General features: G+C 38.5%; 1 protein-coding gene across 1 annotated transcript in view; it reads left to right on the plus strand.

Moving 5' to 3' along the window:
• ADCY7 (adenylate cyclase 7) overlaps nucleotides 1-26,107 on the plus strand; it is a 32,916-nt gene extending 6,809 nt beyond the window's left edge. Inside the window, exons 5-26 of the mRNA XM_053987443.1 lie at nucleotides 435-583; nucleotides 904-1,015; nucleotides 3,324-3,451; nucleotides 3,703-3,861; nucleotides 7,348-7,480; nucleotides 8,733-8,918; nucleotides 9,818-9,861; nucleotides 10,508-10,588; nucleotides 11,490-11,562; nucleotides 12,360-12,457; nucleotides 13,093-13,177; nucleotides 14,759-14,896; nucleotides 16,020-16,092; nucleotides 16,744-16,796; nucleotides 18,175-18,332; nucleotides 19,501-19,582; nucleotides 20,126-20,281; nucleotides 20,965-21,111; nucleotides 21,551-21,658; nucleotides 22,428-22,542; nucleotides 23,064-23,188; nucleotides 23,306-26,107. Of these exons, the coding sequence (XP_053843418.1) occupies nucleotides 435-583; nucleotides 904-1,015; nucleotides 3,324-3,451; nucleotides 3,703-3,861; nucleotides 7,348-7,480; nucleotides 8,733-8,918; nucleotides 9,818-9,861; nucleotides 10,508-10,588; nucleotides 11,490-11,562; nucleotides 12,360-12,457; nucleotides 13,093-13,177; nucleotides 14,759-14,896; nucleotides 16,020-16,092; nucleotides 16,744-16,796; nucleotides 18,175-18,332; nucleotides 19,501-19,582; nucleotides 20,126-20,281; nucleotides 20,965-21,111; nucleotides 21,551-21,658; nucleotides 22,428-22,542; nucleotides 23,064-23,188; nucleotides 23,306-23,452 (2,550 nt within the window). The 3' untranslated portion in view covers nucleotides 23,453-26,107. The remainder of the gene's footprint in view (nucleotides 1-434; nucleotides 584-903; nucleotides 1,016-3,323; nucleotides 3,452-3,702; nucleotides 3,862-7,347; nucleotides 7,481-8,732; nucleotides 8,919-9,817; nucleotides 9,862-10,507; nucleotides 10,589-11,489; nucleotides 11,563-12,359; nucleotides 12,458-13,092; nucleotides 13,178-14,758; nucleotides 14,897-16,019; nucleotides 16,093-16,743; nucleotides 16,797-18,174; nucleotides 18,333-19,500; nucleotides 19,583-20,125; nucleotides 20,282-20,964; nucleotides 21,112-21,550; nucleotides 21,659-22,427; nucleotides 22,543-23,063; nucleotides 23,189-23,305) is intronic.
• Nucleotides 26,108-27,487: the final 1,380 nt, after the last annotated feature.

A 27,487-nucleotide genomic window follows, 5' to 3' on the forward strand; every position in this document is an offset into this window, starting at 1 on the left:
TTTACAAACGTTTTTAATACTGAATAGATTGTTAGGTACAAAACATAAGCTTTTACAGAACCTTTATCAGACAGTGCCAACATAACACTTACATCAGGGGACAAAATAAAATGTAATTTATCTAGAAAATGTAGTACTGAATATTGACATTTTTTTGTGTGTGTGTTTCATGGTTACAATGGAATGTCACAACTAGGCCACAAGGAACAAAAGAAAAAATATGAAACATAATTGTGAAATCAATAATTTGGAGAATAGCAATGTAAAAATGTCTTCTGGAAAACCTGATATGCGTTACTCAAAAACTATTTGAATAAAGACATTTTTGTTTTGGTTTTTTTTATGCCTTCTTGCAGTCAGTAGAATTCTACAGTTTCAAACTTACTGTGTTAATAATTTTGCACAATTATTCCTCCCCCCCCCCCTTTTTTTAGGAAAATTTGCTTTTATCCATCCTGCCTGCTCATATCTCTATGGAAATGAAGCTGGCAATCATTGAGCGACTGAAGGAAACTAATGATAACAGGCAGATGCATGACAACAACTTCCACAGCCTATATGTAAAAAGGCACCAAAATGTTAGGTAAGTGGAAGCCCTAGAAATAATTGTATTGATATAAACTTCTGATTCTTATCAGTACATATGGTCTGGTGAAATTAAAATTTGAAGGCAGACTGTGAGGCTGAAGTGAGCTTCTTTTCTGCTATGGGAAGATAATGCGTGTTGAACTGGTGAGCTGTCTTTTGAATCAGGGGAGATACTTGAACCCTTTTTGCTGGAGTTGTTTCCCAAAGAGGAGAGAGGTGTTTTCTGTGAAGTGCATTTCAATAGTAATGCTGACTGTGGAATTGATGTATCTTTATATTTCACTTTCCCTACTTTTTCCCTTTGCTCTTGTCTAGCATTCTTTATGCAGACATCGTAGGATTCACTCGCCTTGCCAGTGACTGCTCTCCTAAGGAACTTGTAGTGATGCTGAATGAACTCTTTGGAAAGTTTGATCAGATTGCAAAGGTACGTTTACAGTTTGTGCTGTAGGATAAAGGCCTTTGGAAAAAGGAGTCTTTTTGCACAATAGGAGGCAGCTGGGTGTTAGTCCTCAAGTCAGGAAGGCAAGACTGCTTTTGCTTTAAAGCTAACTGGCAAAATCACATTAAAACAAAATGTAAATAAAAAATGGGAAATGTAGCAAGTTGCTACTGTAATTCCAGTTCTTGGGTGTGGAGGTTTATCTGTATCATTTAGGAAATTGTCTGATGGTGGTAAGTGATTGCAGCAGGGCTGTAGGAGGTTCTGTGTACGAACTCCACTGAGGAGCTTTGCTGTGTGCAGCTGAAAGGTTTGTTTGACTCCATAAATGGAGAACTCAGACACACAATTAAGTTCATTAATTTAGAGGCTGAGTTCTTCAGCTCAGGAGTGAACTAAAGAAAGCTTCCTGTTACTAATGGATACTTATAAAAGAGTGCAAGACTGGGGAGTCGTTTAAAATAGTCCCTATTAAGACATGTCCTCAATACTGACCCTTCAGCCTGGCAGGAATTGTTACCACTTGCAGGTGCTGCTTCAGGTTAATTTTTTGCAGCAGTAATCACAAACTCAGGTTTTTATTGCTCACATTATAGGGACTGTAATCACATTATAGGGACACCTCCATGTTTGTGTGTTGTGTTTGTGAAATCCAAAAAAATTGTCAGAAAAAATTGAAAAACTCTAAAATTATTAATGTACCAGAGGAGTGAAATTAAACCATTGTGGATATAATTGAATCAATTCTTAAATACACCACTGCTTAAAACCTGACTAAGGTGCTAGTAACACTTTTGACTAAGTGACATGGCTAATTTTTGCATTCATCTGAATTCAATTGCTGTTAAGTGTTTAAGTACTGACAAATAAGTTATACTATATCTGTTGCAGTTGTATTGTTGTGAAGCAGCTATAAAAGAGTAAGTTATGTCATCTTAGTTGTCAAATGGCAAAATTTCTTTTACTGCTGAAGTAGAAGCTGAGGTTAAACACATTTGGTCAGGTTTTGTAACTGTTCTGCAGATACAAAAATAGAAAAAAATCTAGATTTTGAGTGATGTGTTTTAATTTCTCACTGCTGTATGTGAATTGCACTGTAATGTCTGGATTTAGTGAGTCAAGGTCTTTTGCAACTTTGTGGTTGAGCTGTGAGAAGAGGTTCCTGCTTTTTGCACTATTTTTGTTCTGCCAGGGAGTATTCTGTCATCTTTTCCATAAAGTACAAATACTGCAAGCTCCAATTTAGCTAATAAAATTGATGGACACTGAGCTGGATGCTGAAGTGCAGCAGCTCTAATCCAGGGCTGGTTTTCCCTGCTGATCCCTCTGAGCTTGTCACTTGTGGCACTGCTCAGAACCATGGGATGGATTAAGATTTGGAGACTGATGGATGTTCCCTAAAGGCTTTAACTGATCAGGGAGAACAGCTCAGTTTGGGAAATTGCCACATATTTGGGCTGATTTTGGAGTTGATTTAGGAACCGTGTTCCCACAGCAGGTAGTGTTGAACAGCTGGAGCTATTGGCTGGCCCAAATTAAGCCATCTCTGCTTGTCAGTCAAACATTACAGAGCCTTGCAGAATTAGCCCTGGCTTTCTTGCAACCTTTGTAGTTAAAATTCTTCAGTAAAGTGTTCACAAAAGACAGTATCAGAGACTTATCGCTCTCTCCTGCCAGTCATTGGCAGCAGTATCCTCTGTTGCACAGTTAGGAAAAATTGCTTTGCTACCATTTAGTATTGTGGGGTTTTTACTAGCAATAGCAAGCCTGTAGTGTGTCCCAGCTTTCTCTTCAGTCATGTTTGAAATAGCAAAAAAAAACCTGTTTTGCATCTGCACAACTACTAGGTTGGGCACCTGAATTTCTAAGTTTTCCCTCAGTGTTGGGAGGTTTTGTGACACCTCACATTGTTACTTATGAGGCTGCCATGTAAAAATAGAGGGAAAACTGCCCATAATTCAGATAAAGATTAAAAGATAGAGAAGTAGATTTCATCTTTTAGATGGTAAATCCTGCGAAGATTTTATTTTATTTATAGTTTTTTCAATTTCACACGGTTCAAGAAAAAGGCGAGAAACTAACAAGATGGTTTTATTTCAGAAATGCTTCAAGTGGTCATTTTTGTCCTCTCCAGTGAGCAATGTCAAGGCATTCAGACGTGGGGAAAAAGAAGTAAGCTTTGTTTCAACAAGGATTGAACAAAGCCTGACTTTCTCAAACCAGAACCTTTGGAGCTGTTAGCCTACTTGCAGTTAATTTTTTCCTATTAAAAATGTTTGCTGTCATTTTGCAGGAGAATGAATGCATGAGAATAAAGATCCTGGGAGACTGTTACTACTGTGTCTCAGGCCTGCCCGTGTCTTTACCAGTTCATGCCAGGAACTGTGTTAAAATGGGGCTCGACATGTGCGAAGCAATAAAGTAAGTGTTACAGAGAAGGCTGTTTAAAATATAGATACTGTGCAGATATTGAATTAAGTTGAATTAATTGCTTAAACTAGTTGAATTAATTAGTTTTCTTGCCAACATTCCAAGTGTATTTATGAGCTGTAGTTGCATAGCTCTAATCATAAGTCTGTCTTGCCTTTGCACCAAGTATATGATGAGACTAACCCTTAGCAGGAGGAGGAGATAAAATGACAAGTCTGGTCTAACCCCCGATGCCTCCCCAGGCAGGTGAGAGAAGCCACGGGCGTGGACATCAACATGAGGGTTGGGATCCACTCCGGGAACGTGCTGTGCGGGGTGATCGGCCTGAGGAAGTGGCAGTACGACGTGTGGTCGCACGACGTGTCCCTGGCCAACCGCATGGAGTCCGCCGGCGTGCCGGGGTGAGCGGGGGCCCCTCCGTGCGGGGCCGGGCTGGCACGGCCCAGGGTCTGTCACTGTGCCGTGGCACACATCCTCACCGTGGGTGGTGGAAACAGGACAGATGTGTATGTAGTGGAGCTATAAAATGGTAGTATTTTCTGATTGCGTTTTCAATGAGCTATTAAATTCTATTCTTAGGCAAGAGACTGCTTCTTGACCTTCCCTTCGTGGGAGAAATGTGCGTTATGTTGACTTAGTTAATCCATGCTGTACACAGGGATAATTCTACGTTTGTGAATTCAGTTAAAGAACAGTTGTGCTCCTTAGGTCAACAAGGCCAAGCTGTCTTTACCCAGTGTTTCTGCTAATGCATTGATCAGTTCCACTTGATTTATATCAGCTCTGTGTTCACCACTCCCACCACCCAAACCCCACAAACAACTCAAATTCAAATGCATCCTGATGGGGAGTATCCCAGGAAGGAGAGTCTGGAGCTGTTGTTTGTTGTGCATTTGCCATGGGCAGAAGGAAAGGAAGGGAGTGGTGCTGAATGGGAGGATTGAGGCTGAGCAGGAATATGACTTGCCATGTGCTGCTCAGTGATACAAGGATTGGGGCTACAAGAGACCTTAAAGGTCTTTTCAAGGAGTGTCTTTAAAAGGCTACAAGAGACCTTAAAGGTCTCTTGTAGCCTTTTAAAGACACTCCTTGAAAAGAACAGATATAAACGTTTTTCAAAACCACCAACATTTGCATTTTCTTTGTTTAGGAAAGTATACTTTTTTCCTGTTTTCTAAATTAAATTTAAGGATTAGAATTAATCTAAGAAAACCCTCTATTTTTTCTTTCTTATTTTGGTAGTTTGCACTAAAAAAGGCCATTATGGGTCTGTTCCTTTTTTCATGCCCAAATCAGACCATGATTTTTTTTTTTTTTTGTGTTGTGGTAGTCTATGCAAATTGGTTTATTTTAGTAAGTGTTTCTAACCAGTGACATTATAGCTTTTCTTATTATTTCTGTACCTCAGACAACTTTTAGGTCTGTATGCTTGTATGCTTGTAATTTAAAAATTAAAGTGGTTTATTAAGTGATAATAGGTTATGAATATCAAAATACTTTATTGCATTGGTGACTGAAACAGAAAGAAAACTACTTGGAGCTTGGTTAACAGTTACACCAGCAGCCAGGCTGAAGGGTTTAGTGTGTTGATTCAGCGTGATTAAACAAGAATACAGAGTTGTAAAGTTTCTTTTGTTGGTAAAACAAACAGCATTACTCTGAATATGACACAAAACCACACTTTGTTAGTCACGTTTAGGACCTTTGCCTAATCTTGAAAACTCTAATTATTCGTGTATGGTTGTCAGGTTTATAGTTGATAAGCTGGTAAAGAATTAAGCTGGTTTAGATTGTCATGCTGATCCGGAAACATTTTTCTTATTACTTCCTCTACGTATAGCTGTGTAGTATCACTCAACTTGTGTTTCAAAACTGGCCAGAGGAAACACCTTCCACTTGTGGAAGACTGAGCCTGCCAGGGTGGAAGGGGTATTATTCACTATGCAAGTGTTATTTTTTTCCTGCCCTGCAAGGAGTTATTTTTTGGGGATTCATCATCCCAATGTTAGCTAGTCCTGCTCCTTTGGAAGCAGTTTTGTCATTAGGAGCCAGCCAGAGGTTTTGTTTAAAATAGGAATCATATCTATTTTGAGTTTCTCTAAATGAAGGAATTCTAAAGACTTTTGAAGGGATGCAGGAAAATTTCTAGCTTTCAAAGTATTTTCTGTCCAGTGTCAGAGTAACCTTGTTCATCTTCCTTGTGATTTTAAAAATTACTTACATTCGTAACAAGTGTAATACACTACTAAAGCAGAAAGGAGTAGCATAAAACCAAAACTAAAAATGCATTTATGACCAATTCTCTCTAATGTGTAAATGCCTGAAAGCTCAGCACGTGTTATTCTGCTGTCAGCACAGGAAACTGGGCACAGTGTGCTGGGTGTTCTGTCCTGCCATGGCAAGGGCAGCAGTGCGTGCTCCAGCTTGCCTGGGAGAGCAGCTCTTGGTTATGTGCTTATCCTGGAATCCAGTGAGCAATTAGTAACTGCTGGGAGATCGCTGGCATCTAATTGGAAGAGAAGTTTGCAGTAAGATCGGAAATGTCCTCAGGCAGTGTGTGATTTGAGGGAGAGGGGAGAGGAAGCCTGCTAAAATGCAAATCGGTGGGTAGTGAACAAATGTTCTGCTTTTTGGAGTAAAGGGAAAAGCACAGGAAACTTGCTGCAGCGCATGGCTGTGTTTTAAGGCTCAGGGCACAGACATCACCCAGAATACCCCAGTATCTGTGTAAGAAAATTATGCTTTAGAGCAAAGTTAAAAATTTCAGATTTGAAGGTTCACCTTAATTGCAAAAGTGTGTAGTCAAAGTAACAATTTTTAAATTTTTTTTTAGAAAACTGCCAGTAAACAAATGAAAGCACCTTCTGCAATTCAGCTCTTACTGTTGGCTTGAAAAGTACTGAGAAAGTTTTTATTCTTCCTTCTTAGAAGCTACAGCCAGTAGTTTTCAGGTCTTAGACACATTATGTTCATGCAAACCTATGTCCAGCTTTAGGAAGGAGAGGTGGATGGAACAGTGAGTCCCTTGCTCTCTGTAGTTAGGCAGCAGTGCTGCACACTGCCAGTTTCCATTCTGGAATTTTGCTTTTCCCCGTCCTGAGCTAATGGATTGTAGGACAGTGTCTAACCCCTCTGTGCCAAAGAAAAGTGAGAAAAGCATGGGAAGATGAACAGTGAGAAAGTAGAACTTAAGCAATGCTAGTTTACGAACTCTCTCCAGTCTCTTGTTGAGAAATTATATGGAAAGATATTGCTCTTAACTTATGTGGAAATACATTATTTGTGATACTGAGTGAAATAACATTTAAGTGGAAGTGTGAATAGGTACAGAAAAATACTGGCTGCTCTTCTCAGAAGTGCGTTGTTGCTATTGCTGTGTTGCCTTTTCCTCAGATTTTTTCAGTCAGAAAAAGCAGACTTTCAGACTTCTCCTCAGAGTTAACAAAAAATCTTCCCCAGCTTTCTTTTCCCAGACTTTGTGTCTCCCCCACCCTAGCACAAAGCAGTCCTTGCTTGTGTTTTGTTCATGGGTTTTCCCTGCAGCTCTCACAACCTGCCTGTGAGCCTGCCTGTCTTGTGAGTCATCAGATCTCCTTTGTTCACATTTCTTCTTGTTTCATTTACTTCCCTGCTTATTTCAATTTAATTTTATACCAATACTATCTCATTATGGGAAGTGTTTTTTAGCACGCTTGCTATGAATGATGTACTATAGTAAAAGATTGCAAATATAATTTTAAGTACTGGCAGGATTTTTCAGTTGGCTGCCAAAGCAGGGGATGTCTGAAAAGCAGAAATGTCAGCAGGGGCCATTGAAATGTAAATGAAATGCTTAATGTGACCTTTCTGTGAGTGTTTGGGTCTCTTGTTCTTTCTCCCCTTCTCAGCCGTGTGCACATCACTGAAGCAACATTAAATCACCTAGGCAAAGCTTATGAAGTAGAAGAAGGGAATGGACACCTGAGGGATCCTTACCTTGAATCCATGAATATCAAAACCTACTTAGTGGTCGATCCAAGGGTATGTATTTGTTTTTAATATATACTTATTCAAGTATATACACACGTAAGTACATAGGTTTCTGTGGTGCATACAGATTTTTCATTCAGGAACAGAATTAAAGATTGGTGTGAATCACCTGAGTAGCCTGGATTTGGGAGTTCAGATCTGAAAGCACATCCTGTTTTTTTATGACATGCCTATTGCATTGAAGGTAGTAAGTGTTATGCTGAAACCTCTTATGTGACCCACTCAGAGTAAAAACACATATTTGACTATGTATTTGTGTGAAGTGTCTCAAAAGATGAAGATGAAGGAATGAAAGAGTACCTGTACTATGTGGCCACTTCCAGCTAAAATATTCCTTGTAAAATAGTATCAGATGTCTTCCTCTCTATTTAAAAATTAAGATTCACCTTCTATTCAGAGTGTGAAGTTAGCAGCTGTGAGTTGCTCCTTTAGAGCTTGTTAACTACAAACATTGGAATATTGCTATTTTGAATTGGCTTGTGGTTGATGAGTAAAATGTTTCAAATGAAAAAAAAATGCAGATGAGAAACTTCTTTCCTTCCTGATCTCTACAGGAAGGAACAGCATAGAGCCACTTCTAATTAGCAAGAATTTCCCCCCCCCACAGTTGCACACAGCACATATTCTCAGAATGAGGACCTATGTCTATTAGAATGGTCTCTGCTCCCTTGAAGATACCTGTGAAATGTTAGAGAATTGTCAGTCATTGATGTCTTGGTTTATTCTGTAGTTTTAGCTTCCCTGTAGTTCTGCAAGGGTATTGCTGTACACCCTGTCTGTACTGCCTGACTCAGCACCCGAGACACAGAGATATAATCTCCTGTGGAGTCTGTAATTTGTGGGATCTATCTTCTAACCACTGTTTTGATACACCCCAGCTCAGGAGTTTGGCACCTTTTTCCCTGCTGTAGTGCTGACTGCAAGGGAACTGTACCTGTTTGTGAGATCCTGCGAGCCCTTGCGTCACTGTACGTAAACCTGGAAGTTTGACTGTTGCAGTGTTGCAAGCCGAGACTGGTAAAGGCAGCTGAAGCAATTCATTGTGTGTGCTGTGATTTGCTTTGCTCACCTTAATTAAACGCGATAAAGGAATTGAGGTTGGCCGACATGTTGCTGATGTGTTCAGAGCCCTACAAAACAGTGAGATTTTTCTAGTCTTAAACTACTCTACAAAATACTGAAGCTCTGTGTGTTATTTGTCTGAATTTCTCTTTTGTCCATGAGCCTGTTTTCTTTCTGCCAGTCCAAGCAATGCCTATCAAGCAATCACCTCCCCAAAACCCGAGTGAACGACGGGCTGAAGATGCGCGCGTCCGTGCGGATGACGCGCTACCTGGAGTCCTGGGGAGCGGCGCGGCCCTTCGCCCACCTGAGCCACCGCGAGAGCGTCAGCAGCGACTCCTCCGGCTCGCAGGGCCGGCGGAGGAAGGTCAGCTCCAGTGGTGATCGGCAGCCTGCAGCTGCAAACTGCTCTGTGCCTGCACTGTGAAACTCTGCCCCTGACTAGAGTGGCTGCATGTCTGCTCTTAGCCTTGGTGTTCAGTGTGCGCACAACTCAACTGAGGGGGTGCCTGTGCAACATCTTCTGTCAGAACGTCACCATTCTCACACTGCCAAGCTCTCTAGCATACCATAACCATGCCATATCTTCAAAGTAAAACTATCTATTTTCCCTATTATTTTTCCATCTTGAGATCCTGCCTGGTGCATGCGGTTTTGTAAAAACAAACAAACAAACAAAAACAAACAAACAAAAACGGATAGATGCACTCAATATTTAATTGAAATGTATAGAAAGTAAGTAGTCCCTCCATGCTCTCCTGGCAACTGGATTTTATCAGTAAAGAAATTTTAAGTTCAAGAATTCTTAAGGTTTTTAAGATTTTAAAATATAAGAAAATTAAATTTTCCTTCCATCACCCCTTCCTGAAAGCTGGAAGTAGATGTGCATGCTTTCAGGTGTGGTCCTGGAGCCACAGCTGTAGCAACTTTTAATTTAAGCATCCATCCATCCATTCAGATGCGTGGAAGTAGTTTCCAGTCTGCTCGCCTCTGCTGGTGCATGCTTAATTATTTTGTTGTGTATAGAAAAATGGGAGGGAAGATCTAACTATCTTTTTTTGTCAGAAAACACTCACTTCTCACTTGTTAAAGCAGAAAACATTGCTGGAAATGATTGATTTTTAGCAACATTTCTGTTTGAGAATGGTTCTTGATTTCTTTTATTTCTGAATAAAAATTATATTGGAAGTTTCTTGATGTTTGTTTCCCATAGTTGTTTGCTATTCAAAGAGTGTGTAACTTATTCTTAATTCCTATTTTATTTAGGAAATACCCTTGTGTTCTACTGGGCGCCAGAGAACTTCTGATAGGTTTGTCAAGTTTTTTTTTTTTTTTTTTTTTTTTTTTTTTTTTTTTTTTTTTTTTGTGCTCCTGTGCTCCTCTTGCAGTTCAGTGTGCTGTAAGGATGTGATCATTTGGTTGATTAATCACTGTGTGTATGGTAGTCCTGCCTTAGAAAGGTTAAGCTAAATCTTTGGCCTTTAGAAGATTTCTCAGCTGATGTTTGTTATTGTTAGTAGTCTCTAAAGGGAGCCTCTTGTCTTACTGTCCCTCCAGTCATTCAGATTCCATTTTGCTTGCTGGGCTGCAGCACGGTGAGAGGGAATTGGGAAGAGAGAGCCCTAAAGAGCAGTGGAAAGATTTGGGTTTGGTTGGTGTTGTTAATGTTTGCCATTACAATGTGATAAGAATTGTCAAACCTGTAGCACTGAGTTAAATGTGGAGCTGATTTGCACTTGTGGAACGTTTCCTCAGTTTGTCAAAACGTTGTCTTGAAAAATGTATGATTTTGGTTACTAGAGAAATAAAGTACTCATGGGTGTATTTTTTAATTAGTTTGGAGCATTCTGGTTTAACCTTTTGCTGGAGGCTTGACCCACTGTGTGCTGAGAAAGTGTGCTCTGTACCCATTGTTTCTGAGCAGCGTTTGTCACACAGACTTCATTTCATCCCCAGAAATTCATCTCAGAAGGGAAGGATAGAGGAAGATATTTATGATGAAATGATGTCAACCATTGAAGGCCTCAGTTCAACTACGTATGCAGTACTTTAATTTATTCTTCATCTTTTCTTTGAGATTAACCTGCATTCTCAATTTAAGCCTAGATATAAAATATTAGTATAAAGCTATCAGGATTTTTGTCTTGCCCTTTTTTTGGTCTTTGTTTTTATTTAGTTTCTATTTTATTATTTAATTTGAATATGAGAGTGTTACTGCATTATTTAGCAAGAAGCCAGTGATCAGTCTTTCTGTTCAATGTTTTCTTAATTAAAGCAAGAAGTGTTATGAGATGGGGTGCTCTCCTGAACGAAAAACTACATATAAAGTCAAAACAGTTTTGTGGGTAATAAAGTTGCTTTAGTGTCTGGTCCACTGAAGGCAAATGGTCTGTCAGGGGCAGGTAATTCCTTTGGCAGTACATTTGCATTTAAAAGCAGTGGTGGTGGTTTGGATTTTCTTTTTTTTTTTTTGTTGTTTTGTTTTAATTTAAAATACAATATTTAAATTCCTAACAAATTCTTAAAACACTGAATTGAAGAAGAAAAACTCTTTCTTCCATCTAAATTCTAGGAAGGCTGTACCTCAGGTATTCCTGATAGGAGTCTGATATTATTTAGGGGAAGCTTTTGGGGGCCATGAGCCCTCTCTAAAATCTGCTGTTAAGCTTTCCTATTTGTCAGCCTTCAGGAAGGTTTGGAGCTACATTTTTCATGTAGCTGGCAGATGCTGCTGTCTGTGAGTGTTGTGGATCTGCCTGCCAGATGAGTAAAAACATTATATTTTTACTGCTTTGTTCTGCTCTGAAACATAAAGCCCTTGCAGAAGCATCAGACGTGTGTTGAGAGTGGCTGTGGGGTCTCAGGTGCAGCGATGATTTTATGTCCTGTCCTTGGCCCCTGTGTGCTCCTGCTAACCCCTGTCTCTCTCTGGCTGCAGGCCATGGTGTGGCAGGTCAGATGACTTCTGTGGATTCTCACTGATCTTTGCAGAACCTGGTCTTGAAAAAGAGGTTGGTAAGAGCAAAATAATCCTTCCTGGTCTTTGTTTTACCCTTCAGAGCAGCATAAGAATATGTTTGAAACTTTTCATTCTGAAACTGGATTCAGGAGGTGACTGCACATCCTAAGAGGTTTCTGGTAACTAATGGAAAGCAGGTTTCAGGAGTCGTTTGAACTGGTCATTCTTCCTTGAGAATGCAAATTCTGAGCTTAAACAAGATTGTCTCTAATCTGTGGTCAAATTCTTGCCATAAGGGAGTTAGTGGGAGTTTGATTTTTTTATATAAACTACTTCTCTCAAAAGTAATGAGATTTAAAGAAGGAAAGAAAAAAACCATATTTCTGCATCCATAATGAAAACACTTTGTTTTCTGTGGCTGTTTCATTGCAGATATAATGCTGGTATTTATTAGGTGCAGTGTAGCTTTTCTGTTTGAATAACTGCTGTTAAATGTTCTCTGCTGTGGATGTAGTTACTGGTGTAGATTTGTATGTACACTTTAGTTTACTTCTGTGTATGTCCTTTCTTGATAAGGATTTTGACCACGGGCATCTATGGAGAGCTGTTTTACATATTGCCTGGATTTTCCTCTAGGTTGGAAATTTGGAAATTATCCTTTGGCCTAGGCTGTTTTTCTTGAATGATGTTCAAGTGATTATGTTTTTTTGGTGGTGGTCTTTTGTTCTGTTTTAGTGTATTTTTAATAATGCAGTATAAAATTGTATATATGTGTCATCACAAGAATGTAATAAAATTAAGAAAAAACACCCCTGAAATGACCCTGATGCTTTGTTCTCTGTGTTTCAGTATCGCACCATTCCTATTCTAAAACTCAAGAGTTACTTCGTGTGTGCCAGCTTTGTGTTCCTCTGTATATTTCTGATCCAGATGCTTATCATGCCAAAGTAAGTGCTGGTATTTTAATAATTGATAATTCAAATTAACCAACAGCTAAAGTGAACCTCATGTGCTTGGAACTTTTTGGAGTTCCTGAGGGGTTAAATTTAAGAAACATACATTAATTTACCCCATGATAAAGGATTGCATTCATGTTGTTGGCATAAGAGCCAAGATATTAGTATGAAAATAAGATAGAAATACTTCTTTAATATTTTGATTGCTTATACACACAGGGAGGAGGTCAGTTAAGTAAGAAATACAATTTTGTAAGAACAGTTGATTGTAAAGACATTGAGCAGTAGGAAAATGGGATTTAGCTGGTTAAACAGTGCTCAGTGATCCTTTTCTGTAGAGCTACAAGGAGGAAACTTTGAGCTGCTAGTCACACCTCCAAGAAAGCAGATGATGGATAATTCTGAAGTGTATGTTTGTTTTTCATGGCTATTGCAGTGCAGTTTCCATGTGGTTTATGCACAGGGCAGTGGCTCAGGCCATCAGGAGCAGAATCTCTTAAAGCAGTGATTGTGCAACAGAGCAACCATAACCTGTGTGATGTTACAGTTATTCAGTCTATTTGAACAAAAATCATAAACTTGGGTTTTTAAACTTGGGTTTTTTAGTGCTTTCTTCTTCTGTTTAGAACTGCAGAACTGGGAATTTCCTTTGGAGTTGTTGCAGTCATCATTGCGCTTATTTTGTTTGTGTGCTTTGCTGAGAAGTGTCTGGTAAGTTTACTTTTAAAAAACACTTCCTGTTTTCAAAAGTGAATGGATATATTTCAGCAACTTGGTCTGTCTTTTAGGCTGATGAAATTTTAGTAATTTCAATAATAGTTACAGGAGTCTTGAACCTCAGGTTACCAGAAGATTCCATTGTCTGAAACAGATTTTCATGTCTGAAAATTCTCACAGTAATTCAGAATTATTTGAGTGCAAAAATAGATGGGTAGGAGGGAGGACATGGGATTGGTTTTTTAAAATGTATTTTTATTTTTATGTTTGTCATTAATAGTAATTTTGGTTATAAGTACTGTTATTCTGTATGCTGGCAACAATATTGAAATAAGTTGGAACAGAAGATCAGTTTTCATAATAATTTATGAAGTGTAATGAAAATTACAAACTTATGAATAATTTATTGGCAACAAATTCATGTCTGTTAGAATTCCAAATTCACCATTACATCAATTGGGACAGTTTGCACTTGTAGTTCCTTTTTCTTTGCATTATTAAACACAGGCAATTACTGTTTAAGAATATATAGTGACAGGGAGAGCCCATAGTGATGAGGAGTTCAATGAATACAGAGTAAAAAAAAAAAAAAGTCCTTCTCAGTTCAAGAACTACCTGGGAGCGGGGTGGGGAGAGGGAAGGGATTCCAGAATGTTCCTTGCACTCACCAAACCTACACTGTGCCAGAGCAAGGACATGCAGCACCACTGCACTGCAGCACCCAGAGAGGGGATGGAGCTCTCCAGGGAAAGAGTCTCTTACAGAGCCACAGTCAAGCTGTGTAAAGAGGAAAGAAAAAAATAAGAGAAAATTGCACTCAGGACATGGGATAAAGATTTTTGACTCATTTAATTGTATGGTTAGACAGATTTATGGATTTTATGTATGTATGGTATTTATATATGTATAAACATGAATTTTTGCATATATGTCTGTAGAGAGAGAGGGGTGTGTGTATATGCATTCATGTGTTTTTCCTACACATGTAGAAACACACGGAGAAAATGGAAAATTCCAGGACTGCAGTTGCATCAGACTTGAGTTTTATGCTGGGAGTGTTTTGGTGTAGCCAAATAATGGAATAATGTTTGCAGTCATTAAAATTACATGCTTACTGGATGATTTTGTCTATAGCTACAATTGGATGACATAGGGATGACACAGGAATGGAGACTGTGTAGGGTTAGTTTTGATTTATTAATCTGAAAATGTAGTTCCAAATATAATATTATAGCTCTATAACTAAAAAAAACCAACAAAATTTTTACTGCATTTTTATTAACTTTTCTCTAGAACTTTCAAACAGATCATAATTCTGTATTTTTAAAGCACAAATTCAGAAAAAATTTAGCACCCAACCCCTTTGAAGAAAGGAAACATTGTCTCTATTTTTAATTGGGGAAAGGTGTTAGACATTGACTCTGAATGAGGAGATTCAAAGTTCTAAATTAGAATTCCAGTGAAGGCTCTTGACACTCTCCTGCAGAAAAAAGGTCAACTTTATATTTAGAAATATTTCTTCCCCTGCATTAAAGTGTTATCCCTGTTACTGAAAGGAATGAATTGTGTTTACAGAAGTGCTGCTCAGATCAGTGGCCTCTCCTGCGCCATCTGTGTGCTGTCTCAGAAAAGGTGGAAACAATGCCTTTACTTAGGCTGCCGTTAGCAGTCATCACTATAGCTGCCTTGCTGACTATAGCCATTTTTAACTTGGTAAGTAATCACATTAATTGATGAACTTATTGTAAAATCCACAGTTTAAGTAATTTCTTGCATTCTTTTCATCAAGTACCAGTTTTTGCTGCTTTTTCTAATGCCTGATTTACAACATGAGTTGATTTGCACAGGGATAGTGCAAGTAAAAGCATTAAAAAGAAAAGCTCCTAGTTTGTGGAACTGAAAGTACAAGTGATAGACTTCAGTTCTACAAACTTTTCTTGTTTTCAAGATGACACATAACAGCTCTTGATTGTAACCCTCATCACTAAGATGTTTTCCTATTTTAATGTGGTTTTAAATGTTTGGCATGGCAGGCAGCACTTTAAGCAGTTCACTGTGGTATTTGCACTCACAGGTAGTAATGTGGATGAGGGAGGGAAGAGTATAACTTGGCTCTCTTCTAAAAGCAAAGGCATCGAGGATAGGTACTGCTGGAGTAAGGTGGAAATGGCATCTGTCTTTTAAATTTAGTTTGAATATTATATTGCACCTGGGGCATGTACATTTGAATAACTGTGCTGGTTTTTTTATTTATACAAGCTGTGTGTTAACAGTTCAATTTAACTGATAGTTAACTACTAAAACTGATGTCCTCCTGATCCCAAGTGTTTGTTTGCCTCGCCATTCTTCTGATTCCATGGGGAGTTCATTCTGAAAGCAATACTGCAGAAAATGCTTAATTTTCTTTCATAGGGTGTTTTTTTCTGCTGGCTTAGGTCCTTGAATTGACTCACAGTGGTGTCATGTGAACACCACTAGAGACAGACTGAAAGAAAACAGGAACAGCAGCTGTGAAACTGGGGGGTGAGACAAAACCACATGTTTGTGCCCGATAGCTGCTAAATTAACATAGCCATAATGTAAACCTTTACCCCCAGTTAGAAAATAAGTAAATTTTAACCTTTTTGCAGCTTGTGTGTGCATATATGTTTAATACACCTACATGGGGTGCAATTCTATTTCAACATTTATTCAGTAGCACTGAAAAGACAACCAGATCAGCACTCTTTGTAAAACACATGGAGAAAAAAATATCAGTGATTACCTGCTAATAAGTTTGTATGGTGGTTTTATTGATGTGTTTTTTGTTTTTTTCTTTCCCCTCCAATAAATCAAGACTACTGAAAAGAACAAACCTGCCAACTTTACTGGATCAAATGACCTGAGTGCTACCACCTATGTGAGTAGAGTACCATTTGAATTTCTAGGATTAAAATGAAATGAGTCTTGGATGGTGGGTATAGAATCATAGAACATCCTGAATTGGAAGGCACCCACAAGGATCATCAAAGTCCAACTCCTATCATGGAGGTGGATGGCAACATTTTAAATTTTTTTCTTTTTATTTATAAAGATAGGGTTTTGGTTTTTTTTTAATTGTTGGACATATGAAGACTTGCTCATGACACAAGGCAATTTTAAGGGATATTTTGTATTTTTATATATAGCTTTGTTGTGCATCCTTTAGGGATTTTCAGAAGTCTGGAGTCTTCATGTATAAAACTGAAGTTTTGGTTTATTTTGGTCTCTCAGCATATTTGAAAGGTGTTCTCCAGCATTTCTGTAAGGGTAAATTCAGCACTTACTAATGACACAAAAGTATTATTTCTGGGGGTTTCACTTTTTATGTCTTTAATGCCAAAGCAGTGTTCTATTTTGAGTTCATCCAAATGTTTGAGATGCTCCTTTGTCACCTGGCCACCCCTTTAGATGTTGGACATATTTTTGAATTATGTGCAACAAGTTGTGTGAGGAGCCTTTCATTCAGGTGCTTATGACAAATGATAAGTTACACATATGAAATGCACATTGTGCTCACCTGGTAATTTTTTGTTCTTGCATGTTTGTAAATCAGGCTTTTGGAAACACAACTCATTCCTGCATAGAGGAAACTGTAAGTAGTGAATGCATCTCACTTAGGCCTGATTTTGAATGTTGTGTGTACTATTGACAAATGGCAGGTTATGTTGCTGTATAAAAGGAAGCTTTTTTAGATATCTGACAGCAGAAAAATTCTTCACGAAATCAAGGTAATTCAGCTGCTGTTGTTTCCCTAAGTAATGTATGGCTTTGCAGTTTTTAGAAATTTCAGACTGAGAAGTAGGTCTCAATCTTTAAGGAAAAAACCAGCAGAACAGGGTGATGATAATGTTTTGAGTCTGAAAGATGAGAGCTGTACTTGCAAATGTCCCAGTAAAGTGTGTTTACAGAGTGAAAGGGCCTAAGTGGCCTCTCTTGGCTTCTCTACATAGTGGTTCCTTTTTCAGAGGTTTGGCTTGAGGGAGAGTGTTCAGTATCTTTTGGAGGTAGACTTAATGTCTTCAGGATGACAGAGTTGGTATAATGTGTAATATATGGGCTCTGATTAGGAGTTGCCTCATAAATGGTTCTGGTTTCATTCACTTCAGTGGAAATGTTAATTACTTAGCCAAGAATCTCACAGTTCTGTAGTAGGCCTGTGCTATTACAGGTGGGGAAACTGTACTTCGTGCATAAAGAGAAACAAATTCTTGAGGAGCAGAAGCTGAGGTAATTTTGGAGCTGCTTGTAGACTGAAGTATGCCAGCTGAGCACCTCACACCGGTGCCTGTGGCTGCAGGCAGCAGTCCTGTCTGCACCACACACTTGGTACCATGTTTGGTGCTGCCAGCTGCAGGCTGACCGTGGACCCCCTGCCTGAGCTGGGATTCTCCTGGCAAAGTGCTCAGTAATTCCATAATGGGGATAGTGGCCACAGCTTGATAGTGCTTATTAGCATCACAGTTCTTCTGAGGAGCTGTGTCTCAGGCTGGAAAACCAGTCACGGTCTCCAGGTGTTACTGGAGTGGGAGCTGGGAGTGGGGTATCTGCTTTAGGTTCCAATGGGAAAGCACAGTCCAAATAGGATTAGAGTGCTGGATTTGCTGGTTCAGCGCTGGTTCTATGGACTGTGAACCTACTTGAGATTACTCTTGAACTTTAAATAAATAATTGCTTAAATTAATAAACTTCAGGAGATAAATTCTCAACATTTCAGTTTTTATCTGGAGTTGCTTACTTATGTTGATTTTTTGTTTAAATATTTTTGTTTACCCATAACAAATTATAAAAATAAACTAAAATCAATATTAAGTTCAAACCTTTAGTGCCATTAAAAAAAAAACTTTAAGTGATTGTAATTTCTTTGCTTTAAATTGCACTGACCATGAATGCAGAGCATTTGCTGTGGTTTGAACATTTCTTAGACATAAGTTCTGGGTAATGCAAAGGCTCTTTACATTCCTCTTTTACAGTATTATGCTTACTGCTGTATACTGGGGTTCATTGCCTGCTCGGTATTTCTTCAAATGAGCTTCGAACTCAAAGTTCTCCTCCTGTCCATTGCTGTGACTGTCTACCTCATCATTTTTAATACCCTTCAGCACAAAGACAACTATGGCAACAGTACCAGGTGCACTGTAAAGTTTCTCATCCTTTTATGTTTCATTTAAGGAGGTGTTAGATTTTTGTGCACTTACTGGAATATTGAAATATCAAAATCATGTAAGCCAGACACTGCAAACCTTTCTGTAAAGTTAACAACATGGAAATCCTGTTAGACCATGTCTTACCTTTTATTACATAAACTTTTTAAACAAAGGATATGTTCTCTGAAAAAATTCTGTAATGTGGCTTCTGAGATCCCTAGAAGCCTTGGACTATATTAAGGATTAGGGTGTAGAATATTAATGTCATAGCAAGGTTGATATTACGGTAAGTTATGAAGAAAAGCCTTGCTAAAAGTCTGAGGCTCAAGCTTGGTAGCCAATAGGATGGTGAGCTCTTCATGTCCTAACCTAAGTGCAGGTATTTTGCAAAGTAACAGCAATTTACCTGATCTAATTGCAGAAACTGTGAACACTGGAGAGAAAGGCTTACATGCAAAGGCTTTACTGTTAGTTTTTAAGTCTTACTCAGGTTCCTCAGCATAGTCTCATCGCTGAAGATTAGAATAAATTTATTTTGCAAGGGCTGTAACCTGTCAGCACACCTTAAAAAAGCTTGAGTGAACTTAATCATTCATATGATGAGAACTTAATTTGCATTTTGAAAAAGTAATAGATGTGGTAAGACTGATATTACTATGAAATATGAGTAATGATTCAGATACAGGTATGATTTAACTGCCTTTGTCTTAGGAATTCAGGTTTTTAATTTGTTATTGTCTTTCCTTCCACAAATAAGAAAGTTTCTTTTCCTACCTCAAGGTTTGTTGGCTGTGTTTTTGTAGGGTGGTGTGGGGTGGAAGCTGAAACTCAGTCTGGTGGAAATTAAGATGGCTCCATTAAGATAAAGCCATGTTTACTTGAGCATCTCACTGTAACAGCTACTGAACAAGGTTTCAACACCCAGGGTGTCGAGATGTGAAATGCATCATTCCATGTGTTGGACTGGCTGATAATCCTGTCTCGTTGTTAGGACAGGACCTGTCCCCAGCCAGCCACTGGCACAAATGAACAGTGACACTGTGGTGCAAGTCTGGACAGACACCCTCTTCCCCTCACCTCCCACCCCAACCCTCCAGTGTGCAGATTTTCTTTAAGCATACAGATGACTTTATATTGCTTTCTTATTTTCAGGTTTTTCATCAAAGAACCAAGGATAATGTCTAATTTATATCTGGTTCTGTTTTACATAACCCTAGTTTTACTTGCAAAACAGGTATGTATTTAAAACGCAATTGCCTGGTTCCTTTACTTGCAACAAGTTGATTTAAATGAAATGCAATTTCCTTGAAATTGTGCTTTAAATTAGTATATATATATTTTTTTTTAATATTCTGGACTTGCAGACTTATAATGAGTTTTTGGTAATGAAAGAGTTTTTACTGTGAAAGGATGGAAACATTTTTCTAGTTTTCAACAGTGTTTGCATCACAGACATGAGAACTTCCTGGTTCTCCAGTTTTGATCTATCCGTATTTATCAGTATTCATTCTAAATCAACATAGCAATTCAAGATAAAAATAATTATATTACTAAAGTGTCATTTTGGTAAATACACCTGATGGTATCAAATGACATTTGGTCTTAGTGGCTGCTTCATATTTTTCTGACCTTTGCTCTCAAAGCACAATTTTCATAACTATATAGACTCAAAAGGTCTTGAAGAAACTATTGCTACTACACTTCTTGAGAAAATTGCCTAATACTTTTCAGTGAGTTATTTTATGGATTTAATTTATCGTATTTGATCTCTTTGCAGATTGACTATTACTGTCGACTGGATTGTCTGTGGAAAAACAAGTTTAAAAAAGAACATGAACAATTTGAAACTATGGAGAATGTTAACAGGCTTTTGCTGGAAAATGTACTTCCAGCACACGTTGCTGCATATTTCATTGGAGAAAAACGAAATGAGGTGTGTTGAGCCTCTCCTATGTGAAGGACAGCAAATTGGATTTCTGTGATATATATTACACATTATGTGAAAAAGAACATAGACTGTAAACTTCTGCAATCTTTGCCTTTTGTTTGTATTCCAAGACCTTTGTAAACCCAAAACCCGTTAACCAGATGGCCTCAAACAAATGAATACTTCTAGTGCCAGTCCCTGAAACCTGTTCTCAGAATTAGTAGTTCAGCTTCAGAACATAGTTTGTTTGACAAATATTTAAATGAGATTTACTGCTTTCTAAAGACACAGTTTTACCAGAGAGGACAGGTCACAGATTTTAGGGAAATGAGTTGAGGAGCAGATAGTATCTCCCAGAGAGAAGTTCATTGATAATGATTTTTTTTTTTAAGAAATCTCATTCTGCCAGCATGTCATCAGAGAGAACAATGCTGTGTCTCAGAAGAGTGACAGTGGTCAAGTAGATGAAAATGTTTAAGGCGAAATGTTTAAGATTAAACTCTTTAAGGAATCTTAGCTTTTCATTAGGCGAATCCACTTTGTTAATGTTTCTGATAGAATAAGAGATGTGGTTGACTTCATAGGAAAGCAGTAATTTGATTACTGGTTACAAACAATTATCATGAGTGTGAATACGTGTAGGGGGAATGTAGCTGCTGACAATGTGTGGGTTTATTCCTTTCCTTTAGGACTGGTACCATCAATCCTACGACTGTGTCTGTGTCATGTTTGCATCGGTACCAGATTTTAAGGTGTTTTACACTGAATGTGATGTCAATAAAGAAGGTTTGGAATGCTTGAGGCTGTTAAATGAAATCATTGCTGATTTTGATGAGGTAATTAAGCTTCTGTCAAAAATGTACTGGATTACATATTTACTGTAAAATAAATGTTTCACTAGATCTATGAGCATTAGAGCGGGAAAAAACATTTTTATGCTGTACTAATAATCTGACTTCAGCCTTGCAATCTTGAAAGATATTTTCCCATCTGGTTGTGATTTTCAAATACATCATCTAATCCATTAGAAGTACGGTTTGAAAGTTCTGACTTTAAGGACTTTATTTCAGTACTTCAGTGCTTTCATTTCTTCTGTGAGTGGGTAGAGCAAAACTGTGAAACTAACCCTCAGTATTTTATCATATCTTCATGTGAGTGATAGTATTGCTAGAGATGTTTAATGCTTATGGTAGACAGTATGGGATTTCTGGTTAAATACTACACTGAAATATGGTATTAAAATCTCAAGTTTTTGTTTTCTTTCCATTCAAACAGCTCTTGTTAAAACCTAAATTTAGTGGTGTTGAAAAAATAAAAACAATTGGAAGCACTTACATGGCAGCAGCTGGTCTCAGTGTTACACCAGGCCAGGAGAACAACCAGGTATGTTTGCTCTGAATCTGCCTTCAGTATTCTGTGGGTGCATAGGTGCGTTCAAAGTAACAAAATATAACATGATAGGAAAAACTATGTAATGAATAGTGATTTCCTGAAACGTGGAAAAAGATGACAAAATTGTATTGTCTCCTCCTGAATCCACTATTTATCTCCTAGTTCCATTTTATTTCTGAATTATTCAGTCTGTAATCCCAGCATACTTTTTACATCTTTCATCGTTGATTCCAGTAGTTTAACATTACTAGATGTGTAGCAGAAGGGCTCTAAAAATAGGGGAGTCAAAGAATGGGAGCCAAAGAAAAGGCCATCTCGGAACTGGACAGTAGGCTTTTTCTGCTACCTGAGAACTGGCACAGAAGGAGAATTCTCAAGTGCCACATTAGGTCTGAAACTGTTACCCAGAAGAATTAAGACTAATTTCTCTGGCTCATTTTCAGTATAGCAGGTTTCTGTATGACATTAAGGTGCATGTAATAATGCACCCAAAATATGTAAAATTAAAGCTGAAACCATAAAGGAATTATAATACAGACATTAATTTGTTATAAAATTTAATCATATCACTCTTGTTGCCTCATAGACATCCCAGCTGTATTTAATGGAGTTTTGAAATTCTGCAGTTCTGCATTTACAAGGATGAGTGGTTTCATCCTTCTAAACACTCCAGTCACTTCTAATACTGCTTTGGAGTAGCAGCCTGACACAGCCTTTCCTGTTGTAATTTGGTCATTAATATGTGTTATGACTTGCACAGGATAGGGAAAGGCAGCACGCTCACATTGGGATTATGGTGGAGTATGGAATTGCCCTGATGAGTAAACTGGATGGCATCAACCGACATTCCTTCAACAATTTCCGCCTACGTGTTGGTAAGTTCTGTCTGTGGGGAATGTGAACTCCACAGCTCAGACAAGTGAGAAATAGGTAGAATGAGGTAGGTCCAAGTGCTGAATAGCCAAAGTCAGTATTGTCTGGTCAGCTTTTCACACAGGCTAAACTCCTGCACGGATGGGCTTTTTCTCATCACTGGAGGGAGCAGCAGGAAGAGTGCAGCTGGATGACTTTGGAGGAAATGAAAGATATAGATGTAGAATGAAGTACCCTGTTAGTGACTGTTAAATAAAGACAGTATTGTCATTACAATGCTCATTTCTATATATTAAAAGTATAAGAGGAAGAATTCTGCTTTGTGCCTAGACTTCCTATTTTGCAATAGTGAGTCACTTCACATCTCCTGAGCCTCAGTATGAATATTTATAGAACAGTACTAATACTGATTGCTAGAAAGGTGTTGTTGTTAAGACTGGGATGTTTTTTTCCCCTGAAGCTACAGCTAACACAATCGAATCCCTTTCTCCCTCAGTAATGACAGCTTCTTGTGTTTCTGCAGGGATCAATCACGGCCCAGTGATTGCTGGTGTGATTGGTGCCCGGAAGCCTCAGTATGACATTTGGGGCAACACTGTTAATGTTGCCAGCCGAATGGAGAGCACAGGGGAGCTTGGCAAAATCCAGGTAAAACTATGAGCCTTGCAATGTCCAAGGCATTATTTCCAATTGGTTGTGGAATTTTGCTTTAATGTGAATAATCAGAAGAATTTCACAAGCGTTTCTAATTTTTTTCACACAAAGGTCACAGAAGAAACAAGCAAAATACTACAGGAGCTGGGATACTCATGTGAATGTAGGGGACTCATTAATGTCAAAGGCAAGGGAGAACTGAGGACTTATTTTGTTTGCACTGAAACAGCCAAATTCCAAGGCATGGGACTGAACTGAGGCTACAATGAAGTTAATCAAAATAGACTTAGATCTGCCTCCCTTCTGTGAAGATGTAGAATTCCCTCCTTATGTGAAGGACTTTATTCTAAAAACATGTATATACTGTTCCTATCTCTTCTACATCTCAAGATGAGAGAATTTTTTTTAAATAACGAAGAATTCTGAGAAGTTCCTAGAAGACCCACAACTGTCAGTCTGAAAATGACTACTTTTTCCTGAAGTAATTTGAAGATTTACCTGGAATTGCCATGAAGCATTTTCAGTTAGTTGTTTTCCTTACTGCACTGGGAGTAAGCTCCAGTAACAGCTCCAGTGACAGCCGGTGTGGATGCACTGTAGAAGCCATTCCCATGTTAAAAACATTCCATTGCCTGCTTGACACACACCTGCTTACAGTATTGTGTTTGTCCTGATGTGTGCGCTGATACTGAGGGCACTGCGTATCCTGCTTTTAATGCTGAACAGACTGCACAGCAGAAGAATAATGGGAAGAGGAATACAAGGAAACTCAAGTGTATCACGTGATAACCGTGCTGAGCTCTTTTAGGAAAAAAGCTGAATTGCACAGTATGGAGTCACTTCACCACCCTTGCCTCCTCCACAGCAGTACCTTGTGTTATGCAGATGTTTTCATGACCAAGAGCTGTTCAGAAATTACTTTCATCTAGTTCAGTGTGTTTACATTATATTACATGTTCTCCTTTGTATTTCTCTGTAATTAGTATCTGTATTGCATTTTGTTCTGTCATGGTAAATCTTAAATTTTTTACTTTTAAGTTTCAAAAAGTACAAGTGATGGTGAGGAGCACGGGGATCAGGCTCTGATAGCAGCTGGTGTTGCTGATCCCTGCAGGAATTCTGATTCAGTGCTGTGTTCTTGAGGGCACTTAGGGAAGAAAAAAGAATCTGTTCCAAATTGCTGGTAAGCTGAAGAACAGAATTACTAAGATAGTATTAGAAACAGTAGCAGATACTGTATAAACAGAACTGTGTCTGTGGTGGTTGTTTTATTTTTTTTTTTTTCCTGTTCTTATTTCTACAATTTGACTAGCCACTGGCTGGTTTCTATGCCTTTCAAAGGCAGTGCAGTTTTTTTCATAAACTGGTTTTGAAGGTTACAAAAGGATGTATGGGAAAAAATGTATTCATAATGAAATGTTTCAGCAGAGCCCCAATACTGGAAGCATGAATAGAGCACTCATAAAATCATTGTGGACATGATGTAAATTAGTTTAGTTTGTAAGGTTTTTAAGCTGTTAGTGTCCTTTGATAATTTCTATGTTGGCATTTTTTACTTACTGCAATCTCTTGATCTGTTTGCTGTTGGTGGAGATGATAGTGGTTTGTAAGGCTAACATCTTGTGCCCAGTTATGTCTGTTAGTAAGGATGGGTTCCCCTTTCCCCTTATACTATATCAGGGCTGGACAGCACAGTGATTAGAGTACAACACCTGTTTGGCTGAGCCTTACTCCTCTACAAACAGCATTTCCTAATGCTTCTGGGTTTAGTACCAACCCATCCTGGACAAGTGTTTAAGCAGTCCTGTGCTTCACTGCTGCCTTCTAATTACTGTGTAATTTCTTAAGAGGAAGTGACTGTATTCAAGACAGGAATAAACCTAAGTATTGTCCAACTGTGGATTAAAAATTGTACTTGTAGTCTTTATCAATTTTGTAGATCAAATCTATGTGTGTAGTAGGTCTCCAACAGAAAACAGCATGTAAGAAAACCTGAATTTGAGGTTGTCTACCTCACGCATGGGCTCTGCTGATGAAGGAAGTGTCATACTCACTGTCATGTTAGTGCAAGTCAGTGTTGCAGTTGAATAAACCTTCAAACAGCTTTTGCTACTCTTGTATGTTGTATATTTGTAGTTACAGGTGCTCAGCAAGCATTTGTTTTGAGATATTTATTGTTTTACAGGACCATACATGTGTCAAAGGCTCCTTTAAGCAGTCTTTGATGTCATGTTAGGTAAAGTGACCATTTGTCTCATGAATCTATTTTGAAAAATGCATTATGCCTATAAATAGAGCTGGCTCTGAAGTGCTCCTGTTCACAGAACTAGTAGACTGTAGATGTAAGTTATCTATGACAGAACATTTGCTGTCTGTACAGCATTTTGAAATGCTTTTGTTTACATGATGTCGCCTGTCAGGCTGGTAACTTGTTTGGGTGCAACTTCAACTCAACCTCATTTGCAGAAGTGGCAGGAAGAGCTGCAGCTTCCAAAGGGGAAGGAGTTGGGTTTGGTTGCAGGTTTAAAAAGAATGCTCACTTGGTGTGCTGTGCACAGCCTTCTTGGGGAAGTCAGAAACTGTGTGTAATGAAAAAGAGGATGACTAATTTCTCACCAGAACTGGAACTGCACAATATGAGAACTATATTCAACCACAGAAAAAGTTCAACTTAACAAGTAACTGTATTGAAATAATTGTTTTCAGCAGTCCTTCTGAGAGTGAAATGTGAAACTTAACATTGAGGAAAGAATCTTGGTGGAAAAATCTTCCTTGCAGCATTATTTTTTTTTTTCTTAAATGGAAAAAATGGCACTGTATCTAATTTGAAGAGCTAATAACATCTGGAACTAGGAATCTGTTTTAAAGAACAAACTTTTGTTTTTACTATGAAATAAAAAACTCATTGCAACATGTCTGGTTTAGCAATTATTTTGATGGAGATACCACCCATGAAAAGGAGGTATATTCTTATATTTTATATTTTTTATAGTGCTGCAGACTTAATGGGACTGTTTTTACTCATGAACTAAACATGGTATTTATCTTTTTAAAAAATGTTGCCAGCAGAAAATGCTTAGTGACATCCACATGTTCAACAGCTGATGAGAAATGCCAATACTTCTGTCACTGGCAGCTACCTCCTGCACCCTCTAAAAGGTGAGTGATGGGCAGCGAGATGCTATGGACAGAGCCAGTAAGGATTTGGCTGGCACATTTGCCCTGAATATTGTCTTCTTCTTGTAGCATGAAAATGATTTAAATAGTAATGGAAAAATTCATTCCCTGGAGTAATAATTCAGCCGCTATTACCTAGAACTGAAAAAACTCCAGTGGTGACTATTAAGTCTTCTGGGACAATTGAAACTGCTGGAAAAAACCCAGACTGACAGTTAAAAATTTTGCAATGCATTTTAGTAACTGTGAAAGTTTAAAAACAAATCTTTCTGCAGCATTTTTAGAGGAAGGAGGGAAGCAAGGATGATGTTGGCCATAAGACAGGGGAGAGGGTGCTGTTTGGCCTGTAAGTTATCTCTTACTTCAGTTCCCTGCCACTGCACACAGCAGCGACAGCTGGAACCCTACAGCTCATTTCTCTTAACTCCAGGGTTATACTGGAATCACAGATTAAAGAAAAGCAACATTTAAAAATGACGAAGGATGCCTGTGGTAGAAGTCATGTGCAGCACTGTGTGAGAGCAAATGGGGAGCACAGGGAAAGCCTTCTTGAGTGTGCCACTGGCTGCACCTGTACCCCCCTACACTGCTCGAGTTCTCTGTGCCTGAGAGCTGTGCTGTTGGTCTGCACCTCTGGTGAACAGGGAACTGTCTCTTAATGTGAGAAGGCTTTCTGATAAATAAGCCTAGAACCATTATCCAGGCAGTATCTGCTAATACCTCTGCCTGAGTGTCTCAGAGATGACGGTACCACATCCATGGGGTACTTCTACTTGCTGACAGTGTTAGTCTCACTTCTGGTCATGGGTCTGAGATTGCCCTCCAGTTTTAGGATACTCTTGAGCACACAGCAAGGTTTCTCTAAGAGGACATTAATCCACATTCAAAGTCTCACAAAGCTGAGCTTTTGTTAATTCATCACACTGCATCAGTTTTGTATAAAAAGTTTATTTCTCTTCCCCAAGTCCATGAGAGTTGCACGGGAATTTTAAAAAGGGGGAGTTCAGACACTGATGATGTTTGCACTAACCAGACTCAGAGACAAATCTATACAGTGCTTCTAGAAACTTTTGGTTGAGTCCCTGCACCGTATATAGGCACATTTTCATTATGCTT

This window comes from Vidua macroura, chromosome 11 (assembly GCF_024509145.1).
Source record: "Vidua macroura isolate BioBank_ID:100142 chromosome 11, ASM2450914v1, whole genome shotgun sequence".
Taxonomy (NCBI): Eukaryota; Metazoa; Chordata; class Aves; order Passeriformes; family Viduidae; genus Vidua; species Vidua macroura.